This window comes from Trifolium pratense, linkage group LG4 (genome assembly GCF_020283565.1).
Source record: "Trifolium pratense cultivar HEN17-A07 linkage group LG4, ARS_RC_1.1, whole genome shotgun sequence".
Classification (NCBI taxonomy): domain Eukaryota; kingdom Viridiplantae; phylum Streptophyta; class Magnoliopsida; order Fabales; family Fabaceae; genus Trifolium; species Trifolium pratense.
This window is the reverse complement of record NC_060062.1, coordinates 297,325-322,853: the sequence shown is the minus strand read 5'-3', so window position 1 is coordinate 322,853 and position 25,529 is coordinate 297,325. Positions and strand designations below refer to the sequence as shown.

At 32.7% G+C, this 25,529-nt stretch overlaps 1 protein-coding gene across 1 annotated transcript; it reads left to right on the top strand.

The window, feature by feature from the left end:
• Positions 1 to 2,252: 2,252 nt before the first annotated feature.
• Positions 2,253 to 5,788, top strand: LOC123920547. Its single transcript, XM_045972826.1, has 2 exons — positions 2,253 to 3,575; positions 5,383 to 5,788. The coding sequence occupies exons 1-2, from the start codon at positions 2,345 to 2,347 to the stop codon at positions 5,385 to 5,387; spliced, it is 1,236 nt and encodes a 411-aa protein (XP_045828782.1). The 5' UTR covers positions 2,253 to 2,344; the 3' UTR covers positions 5,388 to 5,788.
• Positions 5,789 to 25,529: the final 19,741 nt, after the last annotated feature.

Below are 25,529 nucleotides of genomic sequence, written 5' to 3'. Positions count from 1 at the left end.
GCTATTGCCATAACAAAGAATCCAGTCCAACATGAAAGAACCAAACACATCAAGGTTAAATATCATGCTATTAGAGAAGCTGAAAAGTCAAAGGAAATCAGTTTGGAGCATTGCAATTCAGAAAATCAAATTGCAGATATAATGACTAAAGCTCTTTCCAAGGGAAAGTTTGAAGAGTTGAGGTCAATGCTTGGAGTATTCAAGAAAAACATCAAGGAGGAGTGTTAGAAATTGATGTTCTTCTTAAGCCCATATCCATTGTGATCCAAACCCATCCATTGTAGGATCCCTCCATAACATTTTGTATGTGATACACTTGGCTTGTTGCAAGTATCACACTTGTATTATTGCATGTAGTTTCCCTTACCACTTGTATAGATGCATGTATTTCCTTTACCACTTGTCATGTTGCATGTATTTCTCTTAACACTTGTCTTCATGCATGTAAGCTATGTAGTTGCTCCTTCTACTATAAATAGGAGTTCACAATGTACCTTGTATCATCCAACAATTAGCAACATAACATCCTCCAAAACTTAATTATTTTTCTAGTTTTCTAGTTTCTCTAACCTTCTTCTCCACCACTTTACAATAGCCTTTGTTTTTTCTTACAGTTTTTTTAGTGAGGGAAACTTCATCTTCACTTCTCTGTAACCTCTCTTCTCCATTCATCCCTAGGGAGAGGTGGTTTTAGGTATTTTTTGTTTCAAAATATTGTTATCATGTGTGCACTATATACATGATAGAGTAATGCTATGGTCACACCCATTAACACACTCTTTTACTAATTACATAAATGTAACTAAACATGTTTGCAAAATTATCATTCAAGACTACACGTTATTATAATTTAACACAAGAGACTAAAACTGCATATATAATAATTTTGAAGAATCAAAATATACCATTTTTTATAGGTAACAAACAAAATTTGATAATTTAATAGTGCTACAAATTTTTTTCCTGAGTAATTTAGTGGTTAAAAAGTCCAGTGAATAAATGAAGTGTCTGAAGTTCCAGACGTGCTAAAAACTAGGGGTGAGCAAACATATTGTAACCGACCGAACTACTCATCCTAACCGATATTAAGTTAGTGTGGTAATAACGGGTAAAAACGGTTAAACATGGTCGGGTGCAGTTTTGAAAATTGAAATATATCGTTAATCGAACGAGGTTGTAAAATCACGAGTCTTTTCTTGTTTTTGTTTTTTTTTTGTAGTGAAGGAGGGCTAACGCCCAAGAAAGAAAAGAACTATAGAGTTACATGAATATTTATAAGCATGCAAATCCCAAAAATGTCATAAAAATAAGACTCGAAACATCAAGTCTTCATAACATGAATGTTAAAAGAATTTGAAGAAAAGTTGAAATTAGCCGGCCAATCAACACTTCTATTTCCTTCTCGTCATGTATGATTAAACTGCACTTGCCAGTTCAACTTTAAAAGCTCTTGTATACGATACCCAAGGTAGACGGATTACCATTTGGATTTAAGTTTCCCCATGATCATGTAAACCAGACTTTTTGAGTCACTCTCCACTTGAAGATGGTAGAAACCTTGTCTTCAAGCAAATACATTCCCCACATTTTAGCGAAGAGGGCGTCACAAGTTCCTATTTTGCGCGAGTATCCTTTAATCCATCTGTCATCTGATTTTTGAAAGAGTCCACCACAACCAACTAGACCCAAAGAATCCTAAAAAATTAAATATTTTATTCTTAATTCTAAAAAAAGATTAACTTTTTTTTATTTATAGAATAATATTTTCTTTTTTTGATAATATAGAATAATTTTCTAATTTAATATAATGATAAACTTAAATATCGAATAAAAATCAATTGATTCGTGTCTAAACTAATTAATTATTAATAAGATAAGTCAAATGGTGCAATGACTCCCGCCCCCATTTGTTTCGCTAATATAGAATTGCAGTTTTGGTCCCCACGTTTTCTAATTGTGCGATTTTAGTCCCCCTAGTTTCAAACGTGCGATTTTAGTCCCCCTAGTTTCAAACGTGCGATTTTAGTCCATCAGGTTTGCCTCGTTTTGCATTTCTTGGTCTCTTTGACTATTTTGACAAAAAACTGTTTACATGAAATTGCTTTGACACATGTCTTAATGCAAAATTATGAAATGTGAGGGACAAAACTGTAATTTAGTATTGAATTTATTGATTCACCACCACGACACGAGAAGACATGAAGATTGGGCGCACAACAAATAAGAAAATAATTTGAAAATATAAAAGGGATATTAAAAAATTGAATTTGAAATGAAACCCTATGTCGTCGTCGTCTTATTCTTCTTCTAACTGTTTCACTCTATTTCTCTAACTTTCTCTAACATGTGGACTTTCGATGATGACATGCGGTGTTTAGCGTCGATTATTCAACATTTACACTTGCCTGACGCTGAAAGGATGGCTGCTGTAGTACATGATCTACGTGACAGAAGTGCTCGGATTGTTAGGGTTGAATACGATAGACTTATTCGTGTCATTTGGCCACTCTATGCCGACGACCAACCGCCGCCGCCGCCACCGCCACCAGAGCCTCTGTTTAACCCCTTTGAACCGATGTTGGTCATAGTTCTTGATAACGACGTTGTTGGTCAGATTGACTTGGATGCTGGTAATGATTTTTTTGAACCCTTCGCTGCTGATGATTTAGATTTAGTTCTTCATGAGGAGGATTTAGTTGTTGATAATGTTGATTTAGATGTTGACAACATTGTTCATGAGGAGGAGGAGGATATAGTTGTTGATAACATTGACTATGAATCTATCGCTGATAACCTTGATTTAGCTTTTGATAACGTTGATGATGATGTTGTTGAAGGTTCTAACCAAATTAACCCTGTGTTTGTTGATCATGATTTCTATTTTGATGAACTTGTTGAGGAACTTGATGCTGAAATTGGTAACGTTGATGATGATGTTGTTGAAGGTGCTAACCAAATTAACCCTGTGTTTGTTGATCATGATTTCTATTTTGATGAACTTGTTGAGGAACTTGTTGCTGAAATTGGTAACGTTGATGATGATGTTGTTGAAGGTTCTAACCAAATTAACCCTGTGTTTGTTGATCATGATTTCTATTTTGATGAACTTGTTGAGGAACTTGTTGAGGAACTTGATGCTGAAATTGGTAACGTTGATGATGTTGTTGAAGGTTCTAACCAAATTAACCCTGTGTTTGTTGATCATGATTTCTATTTTGATGAACTTGTTGAGGAACTTGATGCTGAAATTGGTAACGTTGATCCGGTATTAATGATGCAACCATCATCTTTTGAAGACCAGCTAGATTTGTTTGTTTCTCCCGTTACGCCACAGACTCAGGGAGGTGATGCCCTTGACATTGATGAGTTTATTGCAGAAACTGGAGGTACCTTTGTTGCTGAGTTACGCGATCCGGAAAAAGCAGAGGAAGGTATGCCACCGACACCAATGGAACAACCAAAAACATCTGTCGACCCTGAACTTGGTGAAAGCACTCAAGAAGGTATGCCACCGACACCAATGGAACAACAAAAAACATATGCCGACCCTGAACTTGGTGAAAGCACTCAAGAAGGTATCCCACTCGTCATCGCTTTTATTGTTATGTTTTGATTAAAAAAATTGTGTGTTGATATTTAGTGTTGCATGGTTAGTTTTGTGTGGCTGTGTTAGGGGAATGTTAGCTTGAAATAGTAATGTTAGGCCTGTTTCCACACGGTGCCTATGTTTCCTCTCAACAAGTCCATTTTGATGATGAGTATGGGGGCAGGTGAGTCTATGTATAACACCAAGTGTTGTGACAAATTTAGTGAAGGGTCTAAATTCACCACCACCATCAGTTTGGACAGTTTTGATTTTACAATTAAATTGTAATTCCACCATATTTTAAAATCAGTAAACTTGGATAAGGTTTCAGATTTTCATTTTAAAGGATAAACCCACACAAACCTAGAGTATGCATCAACACAATTGAGAACGTATGTGAAACCAGAGGAAGATTTGACAGGGGCAGGTCCCCAAAGGTCACAAACCACTAATTCAAAAGGTGTATTATAGGTTGTATTAGACAAAGGAGCATGAAGTCTATGGCTCTTGCCTAAACAACAAGCAGAACATACATCAATTTGTGGTTTAGATGGTATATTGATGTTACATAACTGAAGAGCTAATCTAAGAGTCATGATGGGAATGGCCTAATCTAGCATTCCATAAATTGTAATTAGCATGAGAAATAGGTGTGGAAACAGTATTATTGACATTTATTCCATATTGAGAAGTATTTACAATAGGAGCAGAATTAGCTAAACAATTTGAAACACTGGAGTTTGTACAAGCAGAATCATATTCTCTAGATGACTTATTCATAGAACTAGATTTCAAACAAGTAGAATTACACTTTTTAGGTGTTTTGTTCAAAACAGAAATAGAGTCTAAAGGTGAAGCAAACTTATAGAGTCCATCAGCTCCAACCACGCCATGCAAAAGGACTTCAGAAGAAGCCTGTGATTTGACAAGGCAAAAAGGTTGGGTGAAACTCAAAGAAAACATTATTATCTTGAGCAGATTTAGAGATACTAATAAGATTTTTGGTTATAGATAGAACTAACAGCAAGATTTTAAGAGTAAGTGGAATCTTAGTGTTGAGTTTGGATGGAAAACTCATTGAACCTACATAGCTAATACACAAACCTGTGATGAGCAATTCCGATCGCCTTTGCTTAGGGTTCGCAATTCTGATCGAAGTTGCCTTGCTTTGGTGATGAGCAAGGTCTGAAAGTGACGATGAATCTCGTCCCAAACCTGTGATGAGTACGTGAAATCGACTACCTTTGCAAGAAGAGATTCTGACATGGTAGAGAGAAGCCATGTGCAGACCAATGCGTCTTGATTCTCCCATGCTTGATAGAGAGGATTCACCATTCCTGCAGTGCGATCTGCATCTGTGAGAAACCGATTTGGAATTTCTGGTTCAGTGATGAATTTCTGAAGTTTGTAGCCACGAATTACACCGGAAACTTGTTGTTTCCATTGCTTGTAGTTTTTCTCATCTAACACTGAAAAAAGAATGAAATCGATAATTACTTGAATCTATTTTGACTAGGGAATTGCTTGCAATATGACATATTGGCTTGAAAATTCCTGTTCTTATATTGTGCATTCTTCCTAAATGTTTTGTATGCAATGTTTGTTTCTTATAGATTCTTCATTGTATATGAGTTTTCATTCTTTGTGGCATGTAGAAATATAACATTTTTCACATATATATCTGATTCTTGTGTTAATTTGCATAATAAATTGATGCAGTTTTATCTTTTATACGTATTTTTTAGGTTTGCTTTGATGTAGTATGTAATATTTATGCTCTTCTGTTTATTTTGCAGATTAGGTGTACAGATTGGGTAAATACTATAGATAGAAAGACTATTCAAATTCCGCCATGAAAGTTGAAATTCACGAAACGATAATGAGAATGGGGCAAGGTGGCAGGGTATCTGCATTACAAGACTATAATGCTTAAGTGAGTAAGTAGATGACAATAGAGAGTAGAACTGATCTTTGTGTCTATGCAGTTGTAGTCTGTTCTATATCCACTTAGTTGTCAAGTTTTGTTTCCAACCTATTGAGAGCACTTTGTTGTTGATTTCTTGTTTACGACATTTTGTCCCATGATGGAATTGTCTAGTTTCCAACATATTCAGAGCACTTTGTTGTTGATTTCTTGAATTTTCAAAGGTATTGAAAGCCAAAGATCACCATTTCTATATAGCAAAGGGTTATATTGATCCATATTCTTGATCCATATCCTCCTATAGAAGATTTTTACAGGATGCATGAAAACATCTCATTTTTACTATTCTTGATCCATTTCTATATAACTATGTGAACACTTCGGCTAAAATAAGTTTGGACATTATTCAATCATTCAATTAGAAGTCTTATTTCTTCTGGCATGTGAATATATCAAATATCATAATAGAAAATTATTACAATTGACAAAATAATAATAGTTGAGAATTTCTCTAATGTTGTATCTTAACAAGTTGAAATATATGCACATCGCAAATACATAATATGAGAATTTTTTTGACTCATTATTGTGAAACTTGATAGAATTCTCTAACATGAACAGTAAATGTCAGTAAGAAAATTTGCATAGTATATATAAATGACATGACCAATAAATCTGTTTTCAAATTTTAGATTAAAATTCGGGTAAGGTATTTGTCCTTACAACTTACAAGGAAAGGATACAGAGGAATCATAGCTGCAAATAAGAAAAGGTAGGTGTAGATAATGGAAAAACTAATATATTTTTTTTCTCTTAAATGAGCAAAATCCATGACGAAATAATGCCAAAGCAACCCCCTATTATATTCTGTATTTCAAAAAACGAAATAGTAATACGGCATCTTACTATTTGCTGTTATGAAATGAAAATAGTGTTGCTTTTATAGCCATTTGAAATGCAAAAGAGCTGTGTTATCTAAACATATTTTGGCCGATAAAAATACGACATCTTATCATAATATGAAAGGAAAATGTTATGCACGCAAATCGATAAACAAAATATATTATTAAAAAATAAAAATCAGGATATTTGTCCAACTTTTGTTAAAAAAAAATGTGTTTCCGTAACATTTCTGAATGAAAAAAAAGGTAATGCATGGTTAACATGATTACATGAAAGAGAATTTTTCTCATTCTCTCTCCATGCTTTCCGTCCTTCAATTACTCTGGACCTTCCTTATTCAATTTCTCTTTCTTCTACTTTTGATTTTTGACCAACATATTAAACTTTTTTTTAAACTAACTTATTAACTTTATTTCATAAACAAACAAAAAAATTACAACAAATTTACTTATATAAATGTAATTAAAGCAACATTAAAAATAAAACAAAAATACACTAACAATAGCTATTCTAAATTTTTGAGTTCGATAAGCCACTAGGTTTTGTCTCGTGGTGAGGGATTTGAGTAGTATGTTATAAGTTCTGTGATCGATTCTCAGCTCATTGTAAACCAAAAAAAAATATTTGAGTTCGATGATGCTTTAAAGAGTCAATAACCTATAATTAACTTTATTAAACTGACCAATAATATTTTTCATAAGTCATTTCCAAGGATGGCTAGTAGTACCACTATACACTATACACTTCTTATGTTTTATTAGTTTTCAATTATTTAATTGATTTTATTTTCTTTGTTTTTTTTGTTGTTATATTTCATTTTATTGTCTTTGTTATTGGGGACGGAGCCAAAAATTTGACTTGGGGGGCCAAGATTAATAATATAATTTAATAAATTAAAATGCATTGCATTGCATAGACAAAAAATTATAAGATATAATATAACCACACTTAATATTGTCAAACAAATATAAAAAGAAATAACCTTTATTCCTAAAAGTGCACTCGTCGAGATTGAATAAACTTGAATTCATCAACTTCAACATTCTTATCTGAGTCTGCTGCTGCTGGCCGCTAACCGCTAACACACAGTTTGTACTTAATCATCATTTCTCTCTTTTCTCTTAAAAAATGAGTGAATTGTTTTTCTAACCATCGTTCACCTAAAACAATACACGATCTTTTATTTAAATTTAGAGAAAAAATAATATTGCACATAGACTTTTTAATTTATAACAGAACAATGAGCAAATTGCAATTACCTCTCGTAATTTGTATCAGGCGCACAATGCAACATATATATATATATACAATACATCCTAAGGCACTATTGTTAACTAAACCCTAAATATAGATTTGAAATTCTCTAACACTAAAAATAGACGGAGCAAAAAATAAACTTAGGAATCAATTATTTGTTTTATGATGTGGTATCAATAATAAAGAAAGCAAGAAACAAATTCAAATCTAGAATGAAAGTATAGAAAATTACCTTTATTTTGATTGTCGGTGAACTAGAGGGAAAGTGAAGAACTCAATGCAATAGGCAAAATAGTGAAGAAAAGAGAAATTAGGTTTTCAATAAATTAATCATTATATTTGTTTTGTATTTTATTTCCTAAATAAAAGCTCTTTTCTTTTTGGTAATATATTTAAAGGCTTTTTAATAGTATAAACTTAAGTCTTTAGAGCCCAATATATATATCGAGTAAAAAAAAATGTGTTTAAGTCCACCAAATATACAATATCAATTATAAAATATAAAGAAAAATATATATATAGTAGCATAGTAGTATAAAAAAAAATTCAAAAACTTGGGGAACCGTGGTCTCTGTTGATCTTCCTTCTAGCTCTATCCCTATTTGTTATTATTTTGATGGGTTGGGCCGAAGCCTGTTCAGAATTAGGATTCTTCTTACATTAATATGGGAGAGGGTTGTCTCCAGTGTACTTTTCACATAATACTCTCAAGTGTGCTCATCCAACCAATAATTTAATTTTTTTAATAATTAAAATTGTAAGTGGTGAAAACAATAAAGGGTTGAGATTTCACTAGAAAAAAATTTCATGGGAGAGAATCCATTCCCCATTAATATGTTGTTATTTGGTTGAATTGAGAAGTTATTCTATAACTACGAGAAACTACTAGAATAATTGTCGATGGGAAAACAACGTTTTGCCTTCCAGGTACTTCAGAGTAATCTACTAACACACTTCTCTTATATAGACATATCATTTAGTTTGTTTTTTTAACACGTAACAATGTAACATATCATTTTATTAGCATCTTCTATTATATGATATTGTTCAAGACACATAAGAATGTTCATTGTCCCCTTTTTAAATGGCTCAATTCATCTAGATTCCAATTATCTTCATTCTTTTTAAAATTTGAAAATAGAATGGAGATGTACTCCTATTGCTTTGTGTTGGGTCTTGAGGTGTCCCCGGCACATCGGGCCTTGAATAACTACAAAAGTGAGTTTGACACTACACTTTAACTCAAAATCTTAAGGTGTTAGGTTTATGGGTCCTCTCACTTATAAATCATTCAGCATTCACTGTTTCATCCGATATGAGACTCAACTCACACTTGAAATACCAACATCTCCCCCTCAAGCGGGCCTTGAATAACTACACAAGTGAGTTGGACACCATACTTTAACCCAAAACCTTAAGGTGTTAGGTTTATGAGTCCTCTTACTTATAAATCATTCAACATTCAAGGTTAATTTAGCCGTGGCCAGGTAACTTATTGAATAACTTATTCTTAATTGTCCAAGGTCCTCTCACTATGGTTTTTAACCTATTGAATAACTTATTTTTAGTGGTTAGGTATTTGCTTTGAGAGTGTGGGTGTACTAGGGGCGTGAATTTTCACATTATATTCTTGTGTTGTGATTGTGTTCTTTTATTTTCTCTATGCCTGTTTTTTTTTTCAAAAACTTGCATCAGAGCTTTTGGTTTGATTCAAGGATGATGGAGTTCTGCTGTGAAGTTTAGGCTAGAGAAAATTGATAGAAGAATCATGTTTAGCTTGTGGAAAATCAAGTCAATGATGTGCTTATACAATCAGGATTACACAAGGGATGTGGAATGTCCGGACATGTAAAAAGAAATTGTCCAAGTGGAGTAGTATGTGTCCTTATTGTATTTCCGTTATACCAATAAGGTTTTATGCATTAGTATAAACTGTTGGTGTTTTGATTGGCTACATTTTGCAAAAGCCAACCAGCCAGATGCTGGTCTGAGGTGCTGTAGCATTATAGTACAGCATCCTGATACTCTGTTTTTCGTGCAGAATTTTTATTTCAAATCTGAGTCAAGATTTGCTTCAATTATATATTCAGGCACGTGCGTCTGGGCAAAACGAGACTTGCTCAGCAAGTTTTATTAAAGTCGGCTGAAGGAATGTTATTTAAAACAAAAATATAATTATATTATATTTTTGCGTTTTTTTTTGTTTGGTACAACATGAATTATATTTCTGAAAATAATTTAGGGTTTGCCACAATTCCTACAGCTGTATTTGTCTGAAGACCTAACTTGGACATCAAGACAATTGAAGACTATAAATATGTGAAGCCTCAAGCTATTATTCTTATGTATTCTAAACCGTGTTCTTTACAAAGTGTGAGTTTTTAGGGTTTAGAGTTTGTGTCTTTTGTGAGCCTTTCTTGTATCGTTTTGATGCAGGTTTAGGACTGGGTTTGTGTTGTTTATTGTAAGCTGCTCCTAAGCTTTGAAGCACGGAGTTAGTGTGTGTGATTCACTCATAAGCTTTTAAGCAAGAGTGTGGTCTAGTTTCTAGGAGAGTGTCTCCATTCTGATTATTATTATTGACAGCAACATGGTATGTGTTGTTAGAAGGAATTTGGGACGGGGTCTCATTATCTAAGAGGTTCTTAGGTAGGATTGCACGGGTAGTGTCTAGGTGATAAGTCAAGTACCGGGTGTTGGTCGAGGGCTTTGAACTAGAGCTATTATAGTGGATTCATTCCTGGATTGGTATCCCCCAGAGTAGGTGACGTTGCACTGAACTGGGTTAACAACTATCTGTCTTATTTATTATTCTGCAATTTATTTATTTATTTCCTGTGTTCTGCGACTGTCTTGCTGCAACGTATGCTATAGCATCTTGTGCAGCATTGTGTTCACTGCGTGCCAGATTTCAATTGGCATCAGAGCAGGCACCCTTTCTGGTTATAGGGTGAGCTCCAGGGAGAATGTCTGGCAACATGGACAAAGAAGGAGGGCTTGTAAGCAGACCACCGCTTCTCGTTGGTGTCTCCAACTATGATTATTGGAAATCACGCATGATTGCTTTCCTAAAATCTATGGATAGCAAAACTTGGAAGGCTGTTCTGAAAGGATGGGACCCCCCTGTGGTCATGGACAAGGATGGAAAGCCAACACTTGAACTAAAAGCTGAGGAGGACTGGTCTAAAGAAGAGGATGAGCTTGCTTTGGGAAACTCAAAAGCATTATATGCATTATACAATGGGGTAGACAAACACATCTTCAAACTGATCAAAAAATGTGTCTCAGCAAAGGAAGCTTGGAGGATTCTTGAAACTGTTCATGAAGGTACTCCTCAGGTAAAAATGTCTAAATTACAGATTCTTACTACTCAGTTTGAAAATTTACGTATGAAGGATGAGGAAACAATTCAAGATTTTCATATGATTATTCTAGACTATGATAATCAATTTGATGCTTTGGGGGAGAAAATTCTCGAAGAAAAGTTAGTAAGAAAAATGCTTAGATCACTTCCAAAGAAATTTGATATGAAAGTCACAGCTATGGAAGAAGCCAAAAACATATCTCAGATGAAGCTGGATGAACTGGTTGGATCACTCCAAACTTATGAAAGTGTTGCAAATGGAAGAAGTGAAAAGAAAAATAAGAGCATTGCCTTCTCATCTAAAAATAATGAAGAAGAACTGGAGGATGAAGAAGAATCTAATGAGAGTATTTCTGAGGCTATGGAGTTGCTGGGAAAACAGTTCAACAAAGTTCTAAAACAAATGAACAAAAGACCCAGACCAAATTCTAAGAATGATGCTCCAGGCACTATGCGCAACATTGTGAATCAAGGAAAATCTAAGAGTGATGAAAAGTCAAGCTTAAACAAGAATATTCAATGTCATGAATGCGAAGGATATGGTCACATCAGACCTGAATGTCCAACATATCAGAAAAGAACGAAGAAAGGACTAACTGTCAGTTGGTCTGATGATGATGACTCAGAAGATGATACAGCATCTGTGACTGCCAAACATATCTCAGTCTTAACAGGTACTATTACATCTGATACAGAATCTTGTGATGGAGAGGTAACCTACGAAGAACTTGCTGATTCTTACAGAGAACTCTGCCTCAAGAGTGGAGAAATATGCAGAGTCATTGAGAAACAAAAGGTAACCATCAATCAATTGAAGGAAGAAAAATTTGAAAATATATCAAAGATGGATGAGCTCCAGAAGAAGGTAAATTATCTATCCTCTGATCTTGATGAAGCTAAGGAAGTCATTGAAAAATTAAATGCTGACATTTGGCGTTTGAGAAAATTCTCTGACATGCTGTATAAAGATGATGATCATCTTGATAAACTTCATAAAGCTGATGGTCAACTAGAAGAAATCTTAGAGAAAAATGTTCTAAAGCCTAAACATATTGGGCTTAGTTATGAGAATGTCAACAAACACAAAGGTTACAGCCCAGATCTCACGTACATGCATCCAAAAGAAACTCATAAGCGAAAGATGCCTCAACAGATGCTACAACATCATAAGCAGCATCCCTTGTCAAAGAACAAAAGAAAACATCACTCTTGGATATGTCACTACTGTGGCAGAAAAGGGCATATAAGACCTTTTTGTTACAAATTGTTTGGATACCCTAACAGGCATCATCAGCCTAAACCAGTTTCCACAACTGCCTCCACTCAACAAGAATGGAAACCTAAAGGTAAGAATGTGAAGACCAGTGATGATACTCAACTTGAGAAGAAGATTACTGCTCTGATTGCTCACACATCACTTAGAGCTTCATCAAGGGAAGACTGGTATTTTGATAGTGGTTGTTCAAGACACATGACCGGAATTAGAAAATTTCTTGTTGATTTAAAGTCTTACTCAACTAGTTTTGTAACTTGTGGTAATGGTACTAAAGGAGAAATTGTTGGTATAGGGGAGCTCAACAGTAATAGCTTGCCTAAACTAAGCAATGTGTTGTTAGTAAAAGGATTGACTGCAAATTTAATAAGCATAAGTCAATTATGCGACCAAGGGATGAAGGTAAACTTCACCAAGTCTGAATGTTTGGTTACAAATGATGAGGGTGAAATTTTGATGAGGGGTGTCAGATCAAAAGACAACTGCTACTTATGGGTTCCTCAAGAAGAGGCAAATGTGTCGACATGCTTAATCACGAAAAAAGATGAAATAAAATTGTGGCACCAAAAACTTGGTCATCTCAACCTAAGAAGCATGAAGAAAGCTATACCTGAAGAAGCCATCAAGGGCTTGCCAAATCTCCAGATCGAAGAAGGAAGCATTTGTGGTGAATATCAAATTGGAAAACAAACTAAGAAGCCACATCCAAAGCTGCAGCATCTTACCACTACCAGTGTTCTTGAGCTTCTACAAATGGATTTGATGGAACCTATGCAAACTGAAAACTTAGGAGGAAAAAGGTATGCCTATGTTGTTGTAAATGATATCTCTAGATATACCTGGATAAATTTTATTGGAAAGAAATCAGAGACCTTTGACGTATTCAAAGATCTATGTATTCTACTTCAAAGAGAGAAAAACAATGTTGTGTTAAGGATTAGAAGTGATCATGGAAATGAGTTTGAAAACTCTAGATTCTCTGACTTTTGTGCCTCTGAAGGTATCATCCATGAATTTTCATCTCTCATTACACCACAACAAAATGGTGTAGTAGAAAGAAAGAATAGAATTATACAAGAGTCTGCAAGAGTAATGTTATATGTAAAGAAACTCTCTCATGGTTTTTGGGCAGAAGCTATGAACACTGCTTGTTATATTCATAATCGTGTCACCTTGAGATCTGGAACTACATCTACTCTGTATGAATTGTGGAAAGGTAGAAAACCTACTGTTAAGTACTTTCATGTGTTTGGAAGTAAATGTTATATCTTGTCTGATAGAGAACCAAGAACTAAAATGGATCCTAAAAGTGATGAAGGCATATTCTTGGGATACTCAACAAATAGCAGAACCTTCAGAGTATATAACTACAGAACCAAAACCATGATGGAATCTATAAATGTAGTAATAGATGATATTTCAAGTGAAGTTGTGAAAGATGATACAGAAGATGCTACAGCATCTATCCCAGGTAGCATAGATTCTGAAACTATTGAGGAATTCAAGAATGATACAAAGATTACTACACCTGAACCAATCTTTGCTACTTCAAAGAAAGGGTCATCCATTCGTACTCAAAAGAATCATCCTACAGATCTGATTATTGGTAATCCTAATCATGGAATTACTACTAGAAGGACACTTGACTTAGTTCCTAATGCTTGTTTTGTTTCTAAGTTTGAACCCAAAAATGTGATGGAAGCCCTCACTGATGAGTTTTGGATAAATGCTATGCAAGAAGAGCTAAATCAGTTCAAGAAGAATGAAGTTTGGGACTTAGTTCCTAGACCAGAAAATACTAATGTGATTGGTACCAAGTGGGTCTACAAGAACAAGTCTATGCTAGAGGGGTATTGTGATGTTGATTGGGCAGGTTGTGCAGATGATAGAAAAGGCACCTCAGGAGCTTGTTTCTTTTTAGGCAACAATCTTATATCTTGGTTCAGCAAGAAACAGAACTGTGTATCTTTATCTACAGTTGAAGCTGAGTACATAGCTGCTGGTAGTAGCTGCTCCCAGCTATTATGGATGAAACAAATGTTGCTGGAGTACAATGTGGTACAAGATGCTATGGCATTGTACTGTGACAATCTTAGTGCCATCAATATTTCAAAGAATCCTATCCAACATAGTAGGACGAAGCATATTGATATTAGGCACCACTTTATTAGAGACCTAGTTGAAGAAGGTATTGTGACTCTTGAGCATATTTCAACTGAAGAACAATTGGCTGATATTTTTACTAAGGCTCTAGATGCGGTCCAATTTGAAAAATTGCGAGGCAAACTTGGGATTTGCCTATCTGAAGAGTTATAGCAATTATTGCAAGTGTGGCGTGCAGTTTTCTATTCAACTTATTTAGTAATGCACGCTGTTATGGGTAATGTTGAAACATCTGAAGATTTGGTAAGAATTGTGTGTTTGTTGATGATAAGGATGTTTCTTGTGGTGAGAAAGTATTTGTCAGAGAAAGTTATGTGGTGTTCTCCCCTGTTGTGTTTAACATTTGTTGGTAATGATATTAGCGCTCCAACTGAGGTCAAAAATGACTCTGTGTTGGAACATGTCAAGAAGAGTGTTCCTGAGAAAGATGCTGCACATGATGCTACAACATCTGCAGCACGGGAAAATTTGGATAACATCGTGATACCCGAGTCTCCAGATGATGTTATTGTTCCTGACAAAGAAAAGGGTGCTGAAGCAACTACTACTGATAATGTTTTTGTTCATGATATCTATGTGATCCCTTATGTTGATGATAGTGGTAAAACTATGTTTGTTCCTTTGAATGTTGATGAATCTGCTGAGAAAGATTCAAATGTTATTTATGTGTACAATCTCAACCTTACTGAGAGGACTCCTGCTTCTAGTACTAGGAGGTTAAGGAGCGATGCTGGTAAAGGTGTAGCTGTTTCTAATGTTCCTGTCAAGACTGCCAAAGAAAAGAAAATCTATGGTCTTAAAAGACAGTGGAGTAAGATTACTGGGCCCTCTGAGCCAAAGAAGAAGCTTTTGAGGAGCTTGCTGTGGAAAGGAATTTAAGTGAAGTTTTTTATTGAATGCCAAAAGCTTGTTGATTTGATTAATGCAGCTGGATTGATGAAAACTGCAACTGCGCTCCAACTACTCATTCCAATACTGTGGCTACAGGTTTGGCTAGGTTTATATATGTTGTAGGGACCATATCACCTTTTGCTTTTGGTTCTTATATTCTTGATAAAACTGTTCTGCATGGTAAGTCATGTACTGTGAAGATGCCTATAGCCTTCCCTACACTGATGGGTGATATTGTTCTGACACAACATCCTGGCATCTGTACTGAGACTGATAAGAGAGGTTGTGATTTGTCTTTTGATTTTAGACTGTTTGAGTAACACATGCTGCAGACTGTGCTGCATCATCTGTCAATCAGTCAACTGATGTTTTGCCTATAAAGCAAATGATTGTTGACCTCAAGGTGTTCTCCAATGTCAGTCCCGGTGTTCTTGATGGTAATGCAGGTGGTGATACTGAGGTAGAGGAGGAGGACTCTGACGCAAGTCCTTCTATGTGACCTGCTTATGCTTTATTTGCATGTCCTTTTGGATTTTAATTTTGTGGGCTACGCCCTGATGCTCTCTGGATTGTAACATGCACAATCCATGTCTGTTGGCTCCGATACTCCAGGTTTTCTATGCCCTTATGGTCTGTAATGTGCACTTTATGAGTTCTTATGCTCTGATTCTCTCTGCACTCTATGTTTCTCTATGATCTGATAACTCTGTGGAAGTTCTGCTCCTACTGTGTGATACTGACTTTATTTGTCAGAATTTATGGCTAAAAAGGGGGAGTAATATCTGTGTGCATGATGTGATGAAAAATGATATAGCATCTAGTATAGCATGTTGGTCTACATGCATGTTTTGAGGGGGAGTGAAGTTTATGCATATATTGAGGGGGAGTAGGTAGAATTTATTTTTCTACTACTTTTAATATGCATGCTTATATAGGAATTTATTTTTCCTATCCTCTGTGGCGCTGCTTAAATTTTAAGGAGTTTATTTCTCCGATCTTGAATCCACTATGTGAGAGTTTATTTCTCTCTATCTGTACTTTGAGGCTAAGATGTGTTATGTTCCGCTGTTGCATGCCTCTGATGCTTACGTGCTAGCTATCTTTTCATCCGATGAATTTCTTACTTTCTTTCTTAGTTGTGTGCTTATGTTGACTCGAAGGAAAGTCTAAATAGCTTAGCATCGTTCTACTTTCTTTCCTAGTTGTGTGCTTATGTTGACTCGAAGGAAAGTTTAGATTGTATCTCTCTATGCACTGGCCTAAGGTTGTTTTAGCCAAAATTTGCCAAAGGGGGAGATTGTTGGTGTTTTGATTGGCTACATTTTGCAAAAGCCAACCAGCCAGATGCTGGTCTGAGGTGCTGTAGCATTATAGTACAGCATCCTGATACTCTGTTTTTCGTGCAGAATTTTTATTTCAAATATGAGTCAAGATTTGCTTCAATTATATATTCAGGCACGTGCGTCTGGGAAAAACGAGTCTTGCTCAGCAAGTTTTATTAAAGTCGGCTGAAGGAATGTTATTTAAAACAAAAATATAATTATATTATATTTTTGCGTTTTTTTTTTGTTTGGTACAACATGAATTATATTTCTGAAAATAATTTAGGGTTTGCCACAATTCCTACAGCTGTATTTGTCTGAAGACCTAACTTGGACATCAAGACAATTGAAGACTATAAATATGTGAAGCCTCAAGCTATTATTCTTATGTATTCTAAACCGTGTTCTTTACAAAGTGTGAGTTTTTAGGGTTTAGAGTTTGTGTCTTTTGTGAGCCTTTCTTGTATCGTTTTGATGCAGGTTTAGGACTGGGTTTGTGTTGTTTATTGTAAGCTGCTCCTAAGCTTTGAAGCACGGAGTTAGTGTGTGTGATTCACTCATAAGCTTTTAAGCAAGAGTGTGGTCTAGTTTCTAGGAGAGTGTCTCCATTCTGATTATTATTATTGACAGCAACATGGTATGTGTTGTTAGAAGGAATTTGGGACGGGGTCTCATTATCTAAGAGGTTCTTAGGTAGGATTGCACGGGTAGTGTCTAGGTGATAAGTCAAGTACCGGGTGTTGGTCGAGGGCTTTGAACTAGAGCTATTATAGTGGATTCATTCCTGGATTGGTATCCCCCAGAGTAGGTGACGTTGCACTGAACTGGGTTAACAACTATCTGTCTTATTTATTATTCTGCAATTTATTTATTTATTTCCTGTGTTCTGCGACTGTCTTGCTGCAACGTATGCTATAGCATCTTGTGCAGCATTGTGTTCACTGCGTGCCAGATTTCATAAACTTTTCAAGGTAGTTTTGAGAAAACAAGTGAAAACTTATAAATTAACATAAAACTTTATTTATTTGCATAAACTATTTTCACAAGATAAAAAATAAGTCGAATCCAAACGAGACAATTAGGTTTTGATGTTTTGTTAGCAGATACAGAACTTCTCTTTATCCAAACACATGAATCATGTGTTAGGAAACTACGTCGAATTTCCCTAAAGTCAGATTAATGAAAAGCGATAAATGCTGAATAATAAAACACAAAGATTGATAACGGAGTTCAATGCCTATGTCTCCGGGCTGTTGCAGACCTTTCTATTGAAAAGGGAAATTTACACAAAGTGTTTACAAACACTCAATATCTCTCACTACCCAAAGCCCAATTACACCCAAGAATTTCACTAACTAGAAATCTCTCTAATTCTCTTGAAACTCTCTCAAGGTTGTAATGTTTTTCTCCCAATGTTGGAATGAATTTCAATCTTCACCACCACCTCCTATTTATAGACGATAGCCAAACTCATCCTCACCATAACCGATGAAAGTGCATTTCTTAGATTTGGGATCAAGTTTATTTCTACCTTGATCACTAATATGCATGTATGCTACACGACCGAAAACTTGCATTGGAGCTTTTGGTTTGATTCAAGGAGGAGGGAGTTCCGCTATGAAGTTTATGCTAGAGAAAATTGATAGAAGAATCATGTTTGACTTGTGGAAAATCAAGTCAATGGTGTGCTGATACAATAAGGATTAGACAAGAGATATGAAATGTCTGGACATGTAAAAAGAAATTGCCCAGGTGGAACAGTATATGTCCTTATGGTATTTCCGCTATACCAATAAGTTTATGAGAAAACAAGTAAAAACTTATAAATTAACATAAAACTTTATTTATGTGCATAAACTATTTTCATAAGCTAAAAAATAAGTCGAATCCCGGGAGAAATTAAGGTTTTATGTTTTGTTAGTAGATACAAAACTTCTCTTTATACACATACACACACAAGAAGATGTTTTCTCTCCCCACCCCCCATGAATCTTTTATCCCCCCTGAATTTCCAATTTTGCCCTTGAAAAAACTTCGGTTCGTAGAAACCGAAGTTTTTTTTGCCTTGAAAACAAATTTCGGTTTCTAAAAACCGAAATTTACTCTGAATTTGCACTAGTAAAAATTCGGTTTCTGCGAACCGAATTTTTCTGCAAGGGCAAAATTGGAATATTGAGGGGTATAAAAGAAACACGGGGGGCCCGAAGAGAAAACACCACACAAGAATCATGCAGGGCCCAACCCAACAAGTTAAAAAAGTGGGCTAACACGTCAATGTGCTGGTAGGAATAATGTGTGTTGTGGGGCATTGGAAAAGACAAGAGGAAGAATTACAATTTTATCTAGAGTGTGTTTGAATGAGTAAATGTTTTTGAGGTATGTAATTTTTTAGCAAATTCAATTTTTTTTTTTTTGTTTGTACAATTGCTTTGGAGAATTTTTAAAATGATGAAAATTTAACAAATTTTTTATTCAAAAAAAATTAGAAACTTGAAATCACTTTTTTTCATATGTTTCACAAAATTTGAATTGACCCCAATGAACTTTTAAAAAATTGCAAATTCAGGTTCTAAAATCATAAATTCATAACCTAAAAGAAATATGGCATCAAAGGAAAACATTCAACAAGCAAGAGTTAAAACGGAGATAATCACAAAAACATATCATTTGATTTTTGAAGTTTGAGTGCATGGTTGCTTTATGTGTGTTTTTTTGGTAAGGTTGGCTTTGTGTCTGAGTGTGAGTGATGTATAAATGCTGTGATTTTTTTTTTCTATTTTCTCTGATTAGTTTAATTTTTGTTTTTGCTCATTTCTAATTCCTTTGTTTTTCTATTTTAAAATACATAATTAAAATATTTTTATAAATTAAAAATAATAATTGTGATAAGTATAATCACACATTCGATTAAAATACATTGTTAAACACTTTTTACGATATGGTTATATTCAATATTTTATATGTGTAAAAACAAAAAAAGTTGTTCAGAATTAAAATAATTTTTATTGAAATGATGTATCATATTTTATTTTAATTGTGTCATCGTATAAAATCTTAGTTTTCATTATATGAGTTGCAAATTGCAATTTTAGTCACTAATCACTTTGCTTTTTTATTTTTAATGTATCCCTTATTTATTTATTTTCAATAAGAGTTGGAGGTCATACATACCTATACTTGGTGAAAATATTGCTCATGAGTAATGTTGAACTAAGAAGTATGGTGGTTTTGACATTTTTTATCACGTAATCTCGTGTTCTGAAAATTACCTATCAAATAACAACATTACTGCTTACTCCCTTCTATACAATTTAATATGTCAAATAACTTATCTACTTACCTCCCTCTCGTTCTCTTGAAGTTTCTTATCAATTATTCACTTGGTGAAATTTTATCCCGATTTTATTAGTCTCGATTTTCAGGAAAATATATCAACCCACAATTTAATCATGGGCTCGATTAAAATACACATTTAAAATATTTTCATAAATGAAAAATAATAATTATGATAAGTATCATTATATATAATTAAATGATTGATAATATTTTAAAATATAGTGAAATAGATAGGTTTAATATTAATTTATATTAAAAATAAGAGGGTTATTTAGAAATATGAAATTTTGTATTGGTTTATATAATTGATTTTTTATTTTTATATATATTTTTGCTCAAAAATATATTTTAAAGATAATTAATATAGTTTTAACGATCTCTTATAATATTCCGTAAAAAAAATGATCTCTTATATTATTTATAAGTGTGAAAAGATGTATTATATTGTATATTAATTGTGTAATTTTAATTTAATTTTTTTATGGGTCTCATTAGTGCACTCACAAGTTGTTTTGTTTTTTTATTTTGTTATATTTTTTATTCTTTTCAATAAGAATTACAGCTGCAGTCATCCTTGCTAAAAATATTGTTTATGAGAAAGAAAAAACCAAACTCAACTTATAGAATGTGCTTTATATATATATATATATATATATATATATATATATATATATATATATATATATATATATATATATATATATATATATAGTAGCTAGTTTTGTCTTTTTCATCTTTTGCTCATATTCCATGAAATTATTATATATAAAATAGCAAAACGACTTATTATATTCCATCCAATTTATGTTTTCTTATATTTTATGAAAATAAAATTCTTATGCTGATATATTGACTTCTTTTAAAATTTTACGTCAAACTTTCACTTGGCGGAGTTTATTTTAACTACCAAAGAAATTGTAAATGAATGCATGCAGGTTTGATTAGAACATACTTAAAATATATTATTACAAATGAAAAATAATAATTATGATAAGTATAATGACATATATATTTAAATCATAGTAACATGATTTAGTTGTCATTTTGTTATATTAAAAATAAGAAAGTTGTTTAGGAAAATGAGATTTTATATTGTAGATTAAGGACACAATGAATATAATTTTTAGCGAGTCTCTTATAATATCTCATAAGTTTGAAGAGATGTATCATATTTTATTCTAATAGTGTAATCGTATAAAATAAAATTAAAAATTTAAGTGTGTTCGTATAAAATAATAAATAAAAAGAAAAACTAATATATCTCATAAGTTTGAAGAGATGCCTCATATTTTCTTTTTATGGATCGTAGTGGAGCAGTCGTAAGTTGCTTTACTTTTTTACTACGGTGTATTTCTTATTATTTTCAAAAAGAGTTAGAGGCGGTTTGCTAACAATATTGCTCGTGAGAAAGATTGAAATAAGTTTCAATTATAGAATATAATGTGATTCATAGATATTAGTTTTTCCTTTTTCATCATTTGATCACATTCTTTGAAAGTATGTACCAAATAACATAGCCGCGCACTTATTCTACTGTATGTAATTAAACATAACTTATATTTAACAATAATATAATTTTTGTGTTGATATATTAACTTTTTTTCCTCTCAAACTTTTACTTGGTGAAATTTTATCTCAACTTTTATTTGTGAGGATTTTTTAGTTTATTGTCCAGTTTACCTTTTTTTAATTGTTTAATTCTTTTTTTCTTTAGTTTTTTTTTTCTTTGTGAGGTTTACCTCTGTCCAATTTTGTTTATGTAATTGAAGTGTGGATTGTTTAAATAATTACGAAGAAATTTGTTAGTGTAATTCAATAATAATCATCAAATTACCAAGGAATATATATATTTCATCAATCAACCTCACCATTGTTAGTGCAAATCAATAATAACCATCAATTACTAATATATAAATCCTTATATTTAACAATGGAGAATGAGCACACAAAATAAAAAGAAATACATATATAATTAGTATAAAATGTTAAGAGTTGGTAGACTAATTTATACTTATAGAGTAATTTTTACCACAAATTTTTTAATGATTTATTATCTTTATAAGAAACTTGATCTTCTCATACATTCATTTTTCTTATTGTAACTAATTTACAAATGAATTAAGGTGGATTTGTGGTTTTATTTTCACGGTACTTCAAAAGACAAATTTAATTGAATATAAATGAATAATTGCTCTATCACAAAGAGTAGGTAATATCAAAATTATAATGGTTTTTTTTTTTTTCTGTTACAATTAAAATGATGATTTTGTTGTTTTAATAATTTTAGTGATATTTTCCTTGAAAAAATAAGTGATATTGTTGTAGGGTAGTAAGTAAAAATTGTATTCAAACTTGTTTGATACTCTACTACAGATGAATAACAAAAAAAAATTAGTTTGTAAAAAAAAAATTTAGTACATATAAATATGGTATTATGAAATGTACCAAAAAAATGGTATTATGAATAATAACATAACATAGTGGAAATGCACTCAAAGATATATATACTCACATAAATTGTCGCTTTTCGACGACTTTCTTGAGCATCAAAGATGCAACAAAGACAAAAATAGAAGTTTCTCTTTTATTCTTTTATCCTAATTCACATGAAAAAATTGTCATATCTACGTTAAGAAATAAAAAAAAATAAAAAATAAGAAAAAAGTTAGAAAACAAACATTATATCAATAAAAATAAGGATGTCTAAAATTTTCACACAATATGTAAGAGTAACATAATTAATAAGTTGTTATATATATAGAAACTAATAAATTGTGAAGAGATGAAGAATCTATTAAAGAGCTGTCATCCAATAGTTGATTAGGGAAAAGTGATGATAAAAACTCAAATTTGCACTAGAAATTAACATTTAGCATTTGTGCACAAAATCATATATTTATATACACAATGGTTAGGGATGGGAAAGATGAAGGTTTAAAGGATTGTATGATAAATTTATTTGTCATAGTTAAGGAATAAGAGTTAAGGAATATAGAAGAATGGTAGTTTAAAAGTTGGTGTGACAAAGTTAATTTTTTTTAAAAAAATAATAGCACAATAGTAATTAATTAATAAACAATATAACTAAAGTATTTTTGTTCATAAAATTTATTTATTTATTTTGTCAAGCATGAAATTTTTTTGAGGAGTAATTTTTTTATTTGGTTTATTTATTTAAAGTAAAATTTTGCAAATTGCAAATCATATTTACGCATGCATGATTTATATTTTATGTTTGGTAGAGTGTAAAATATGAAAGAGCATATATATATATTCATTGTTCTTTTGTAATTTGATCTTTTTTTTCTTTTCTTTCTTTCATTATTATTGGGAGTCATTATTATTGTAACATATAGATAATTACTTTGGAGGATGAATGGACACACAAAATAAATTGTGGGACAAATTTTAAATAGATATGAGAAGCTCTCTAAAACATGCCACATCATCACAATACTTGCTTATGAGCAACTCAACATTCCTTTTACTAGTAAAATATATATTCTTTTTTATCCAACTTCGTATTTTTTATAACGACCGATAAAAATTATTTCAATGAAATATATATGCTGTGAAATGAAAAATACTTATAGTTCAGATTTCATGTCTGACCTTTCTGTTAAGCAACATCATTAAAGATCTTATTGTTTTTTGTGGATGTATATCTCTCTATGCTTTATATTTATCTTGATTGGAGTGTTATGTTGATGGTGGATTTTTTTTTTTGGTCAAGGTGGATTTTCACTTTTTATTCAAGGTTTTTTATTCATTGACATCTTGATGTGCCATTAATAAATTTTAGTTCCTCGTGTATTATTTTATTATCATGTTCTACTACATCTCTAATAGGATCTTTTGGATGTATTTTTTTAATGAAAGTACACATGTTAACTTATTAAGTAATTGATAATAATAAGGTGTTGATTTCCGTCTGAACCAACACATGTAAAATTAAAGAGATATATGAAAAATTTAGAATATAATCTTTTATGCAAATTAGCATAATAAAAAACATATCAGGCAGATGGGCATGGGCCACTAGTTACAATAATATAAACTCTACTTTGAAAATTAATCTCTAATTAAGAAAAAAATGTTAAAAAATAATTTAAAAAAAAAAAAACAAATATAAGAGAGAAAGAAGACGGGTCAGTGAGAGTGAGAAATGGGGTCGTTGTGTGGTGCCATCACCTGCTTCCAGATTCCTGCGATAAACGGCCGCGGAATAATTTGCAACCGCACTCCATTGACCACCAGAAGAAGGTGTCTGTCAGTTACTCGTGGTACCTCCTTCTGCAACACCCTTTCCTCATCGAAACTCTCTTCATCATTCAACTGCTTGACCATTTCTTCTAATGCAAGTACCTATAAAGCTCTGATACGTGACACGATACCGATACGATACGACACCGATTCGGCGATACGGGAAAAATTTCAAAATTTCCGATTCGATACGTCAGAGATACGTTATTTAAAAATTAAATTTAAAATTAAATATATAAATGCACAATATATAAACATAACTAAAATTGATAGTGATAAAAATTAACATTCAAATTACTCAAAATAAGAAAACAAGTGACAATTACATATATTAACTTAAGTACTACCTTAAGCTAGTTGAGCTAAGGGTTAAGGAGTTGGATGTCCAGAGTTCAAGTCATGACAAAGAGAAAAACTAATAAAGACATAGTTGGTAACATCGTACTCTAACATTCAATACGTAAGAGAAAATACGAATTGTATTGTCTCCTCTCCTACGTTTCTATCACCAAAGCGCATTAATTGCCCAATACTTTTTCGATCAATACGCGTATTAGAGAAGTATCCGACAAATATTGGTTATATTTTATTTTAAAAATAATATTAATTGCCGATACTTATTCGATACATATAATCGGAAAGTATCGGATGAGTATCGATATCGAGTACGTATCAGACACGATACTTTGCCATTTTTGGAGTATTGAGACTTCACAGGCAAGTACCCATAATTTTCTCTTCATCGCCTTTTCCATCAAAACCCAGAAAGTTACATTTTGTACATAAATAAATAAAATTGCAATATTTGTCAAGAAAAAGAAACCATTGAGTGAGGATTGTGTGAATCACTTATTTGAAAATACAATCCAAATTCATGTGAAAAAATGTGTAATGGGAATATCCGAACTCAATTGACTAAGTTCACGCAATTACCTTGCAGTTACCTTTTTATTTTTTATTTTTTTTATTTTTATTTTTTTGAATCAAGGAAAACTTTGATTAAACAAAAAAACATCAAGTACACAATCTCAAGGATTTAGCCCAAAATATCAAAAACGGACAAAACAACCAAAAACTAGCCTATTTACATCATTAGTTTAGCTATGTGTGTCCTTAGCTTCCTATTTGTCCAACCTCTATACACTATATTATCAATTATTTTTTCATCAGTAAGCTGGTTCAGACCATTGTTGCCAAAGCTGACAGCATTCCTATACCTCCAAATTTCATAAACACATTCAATAAAC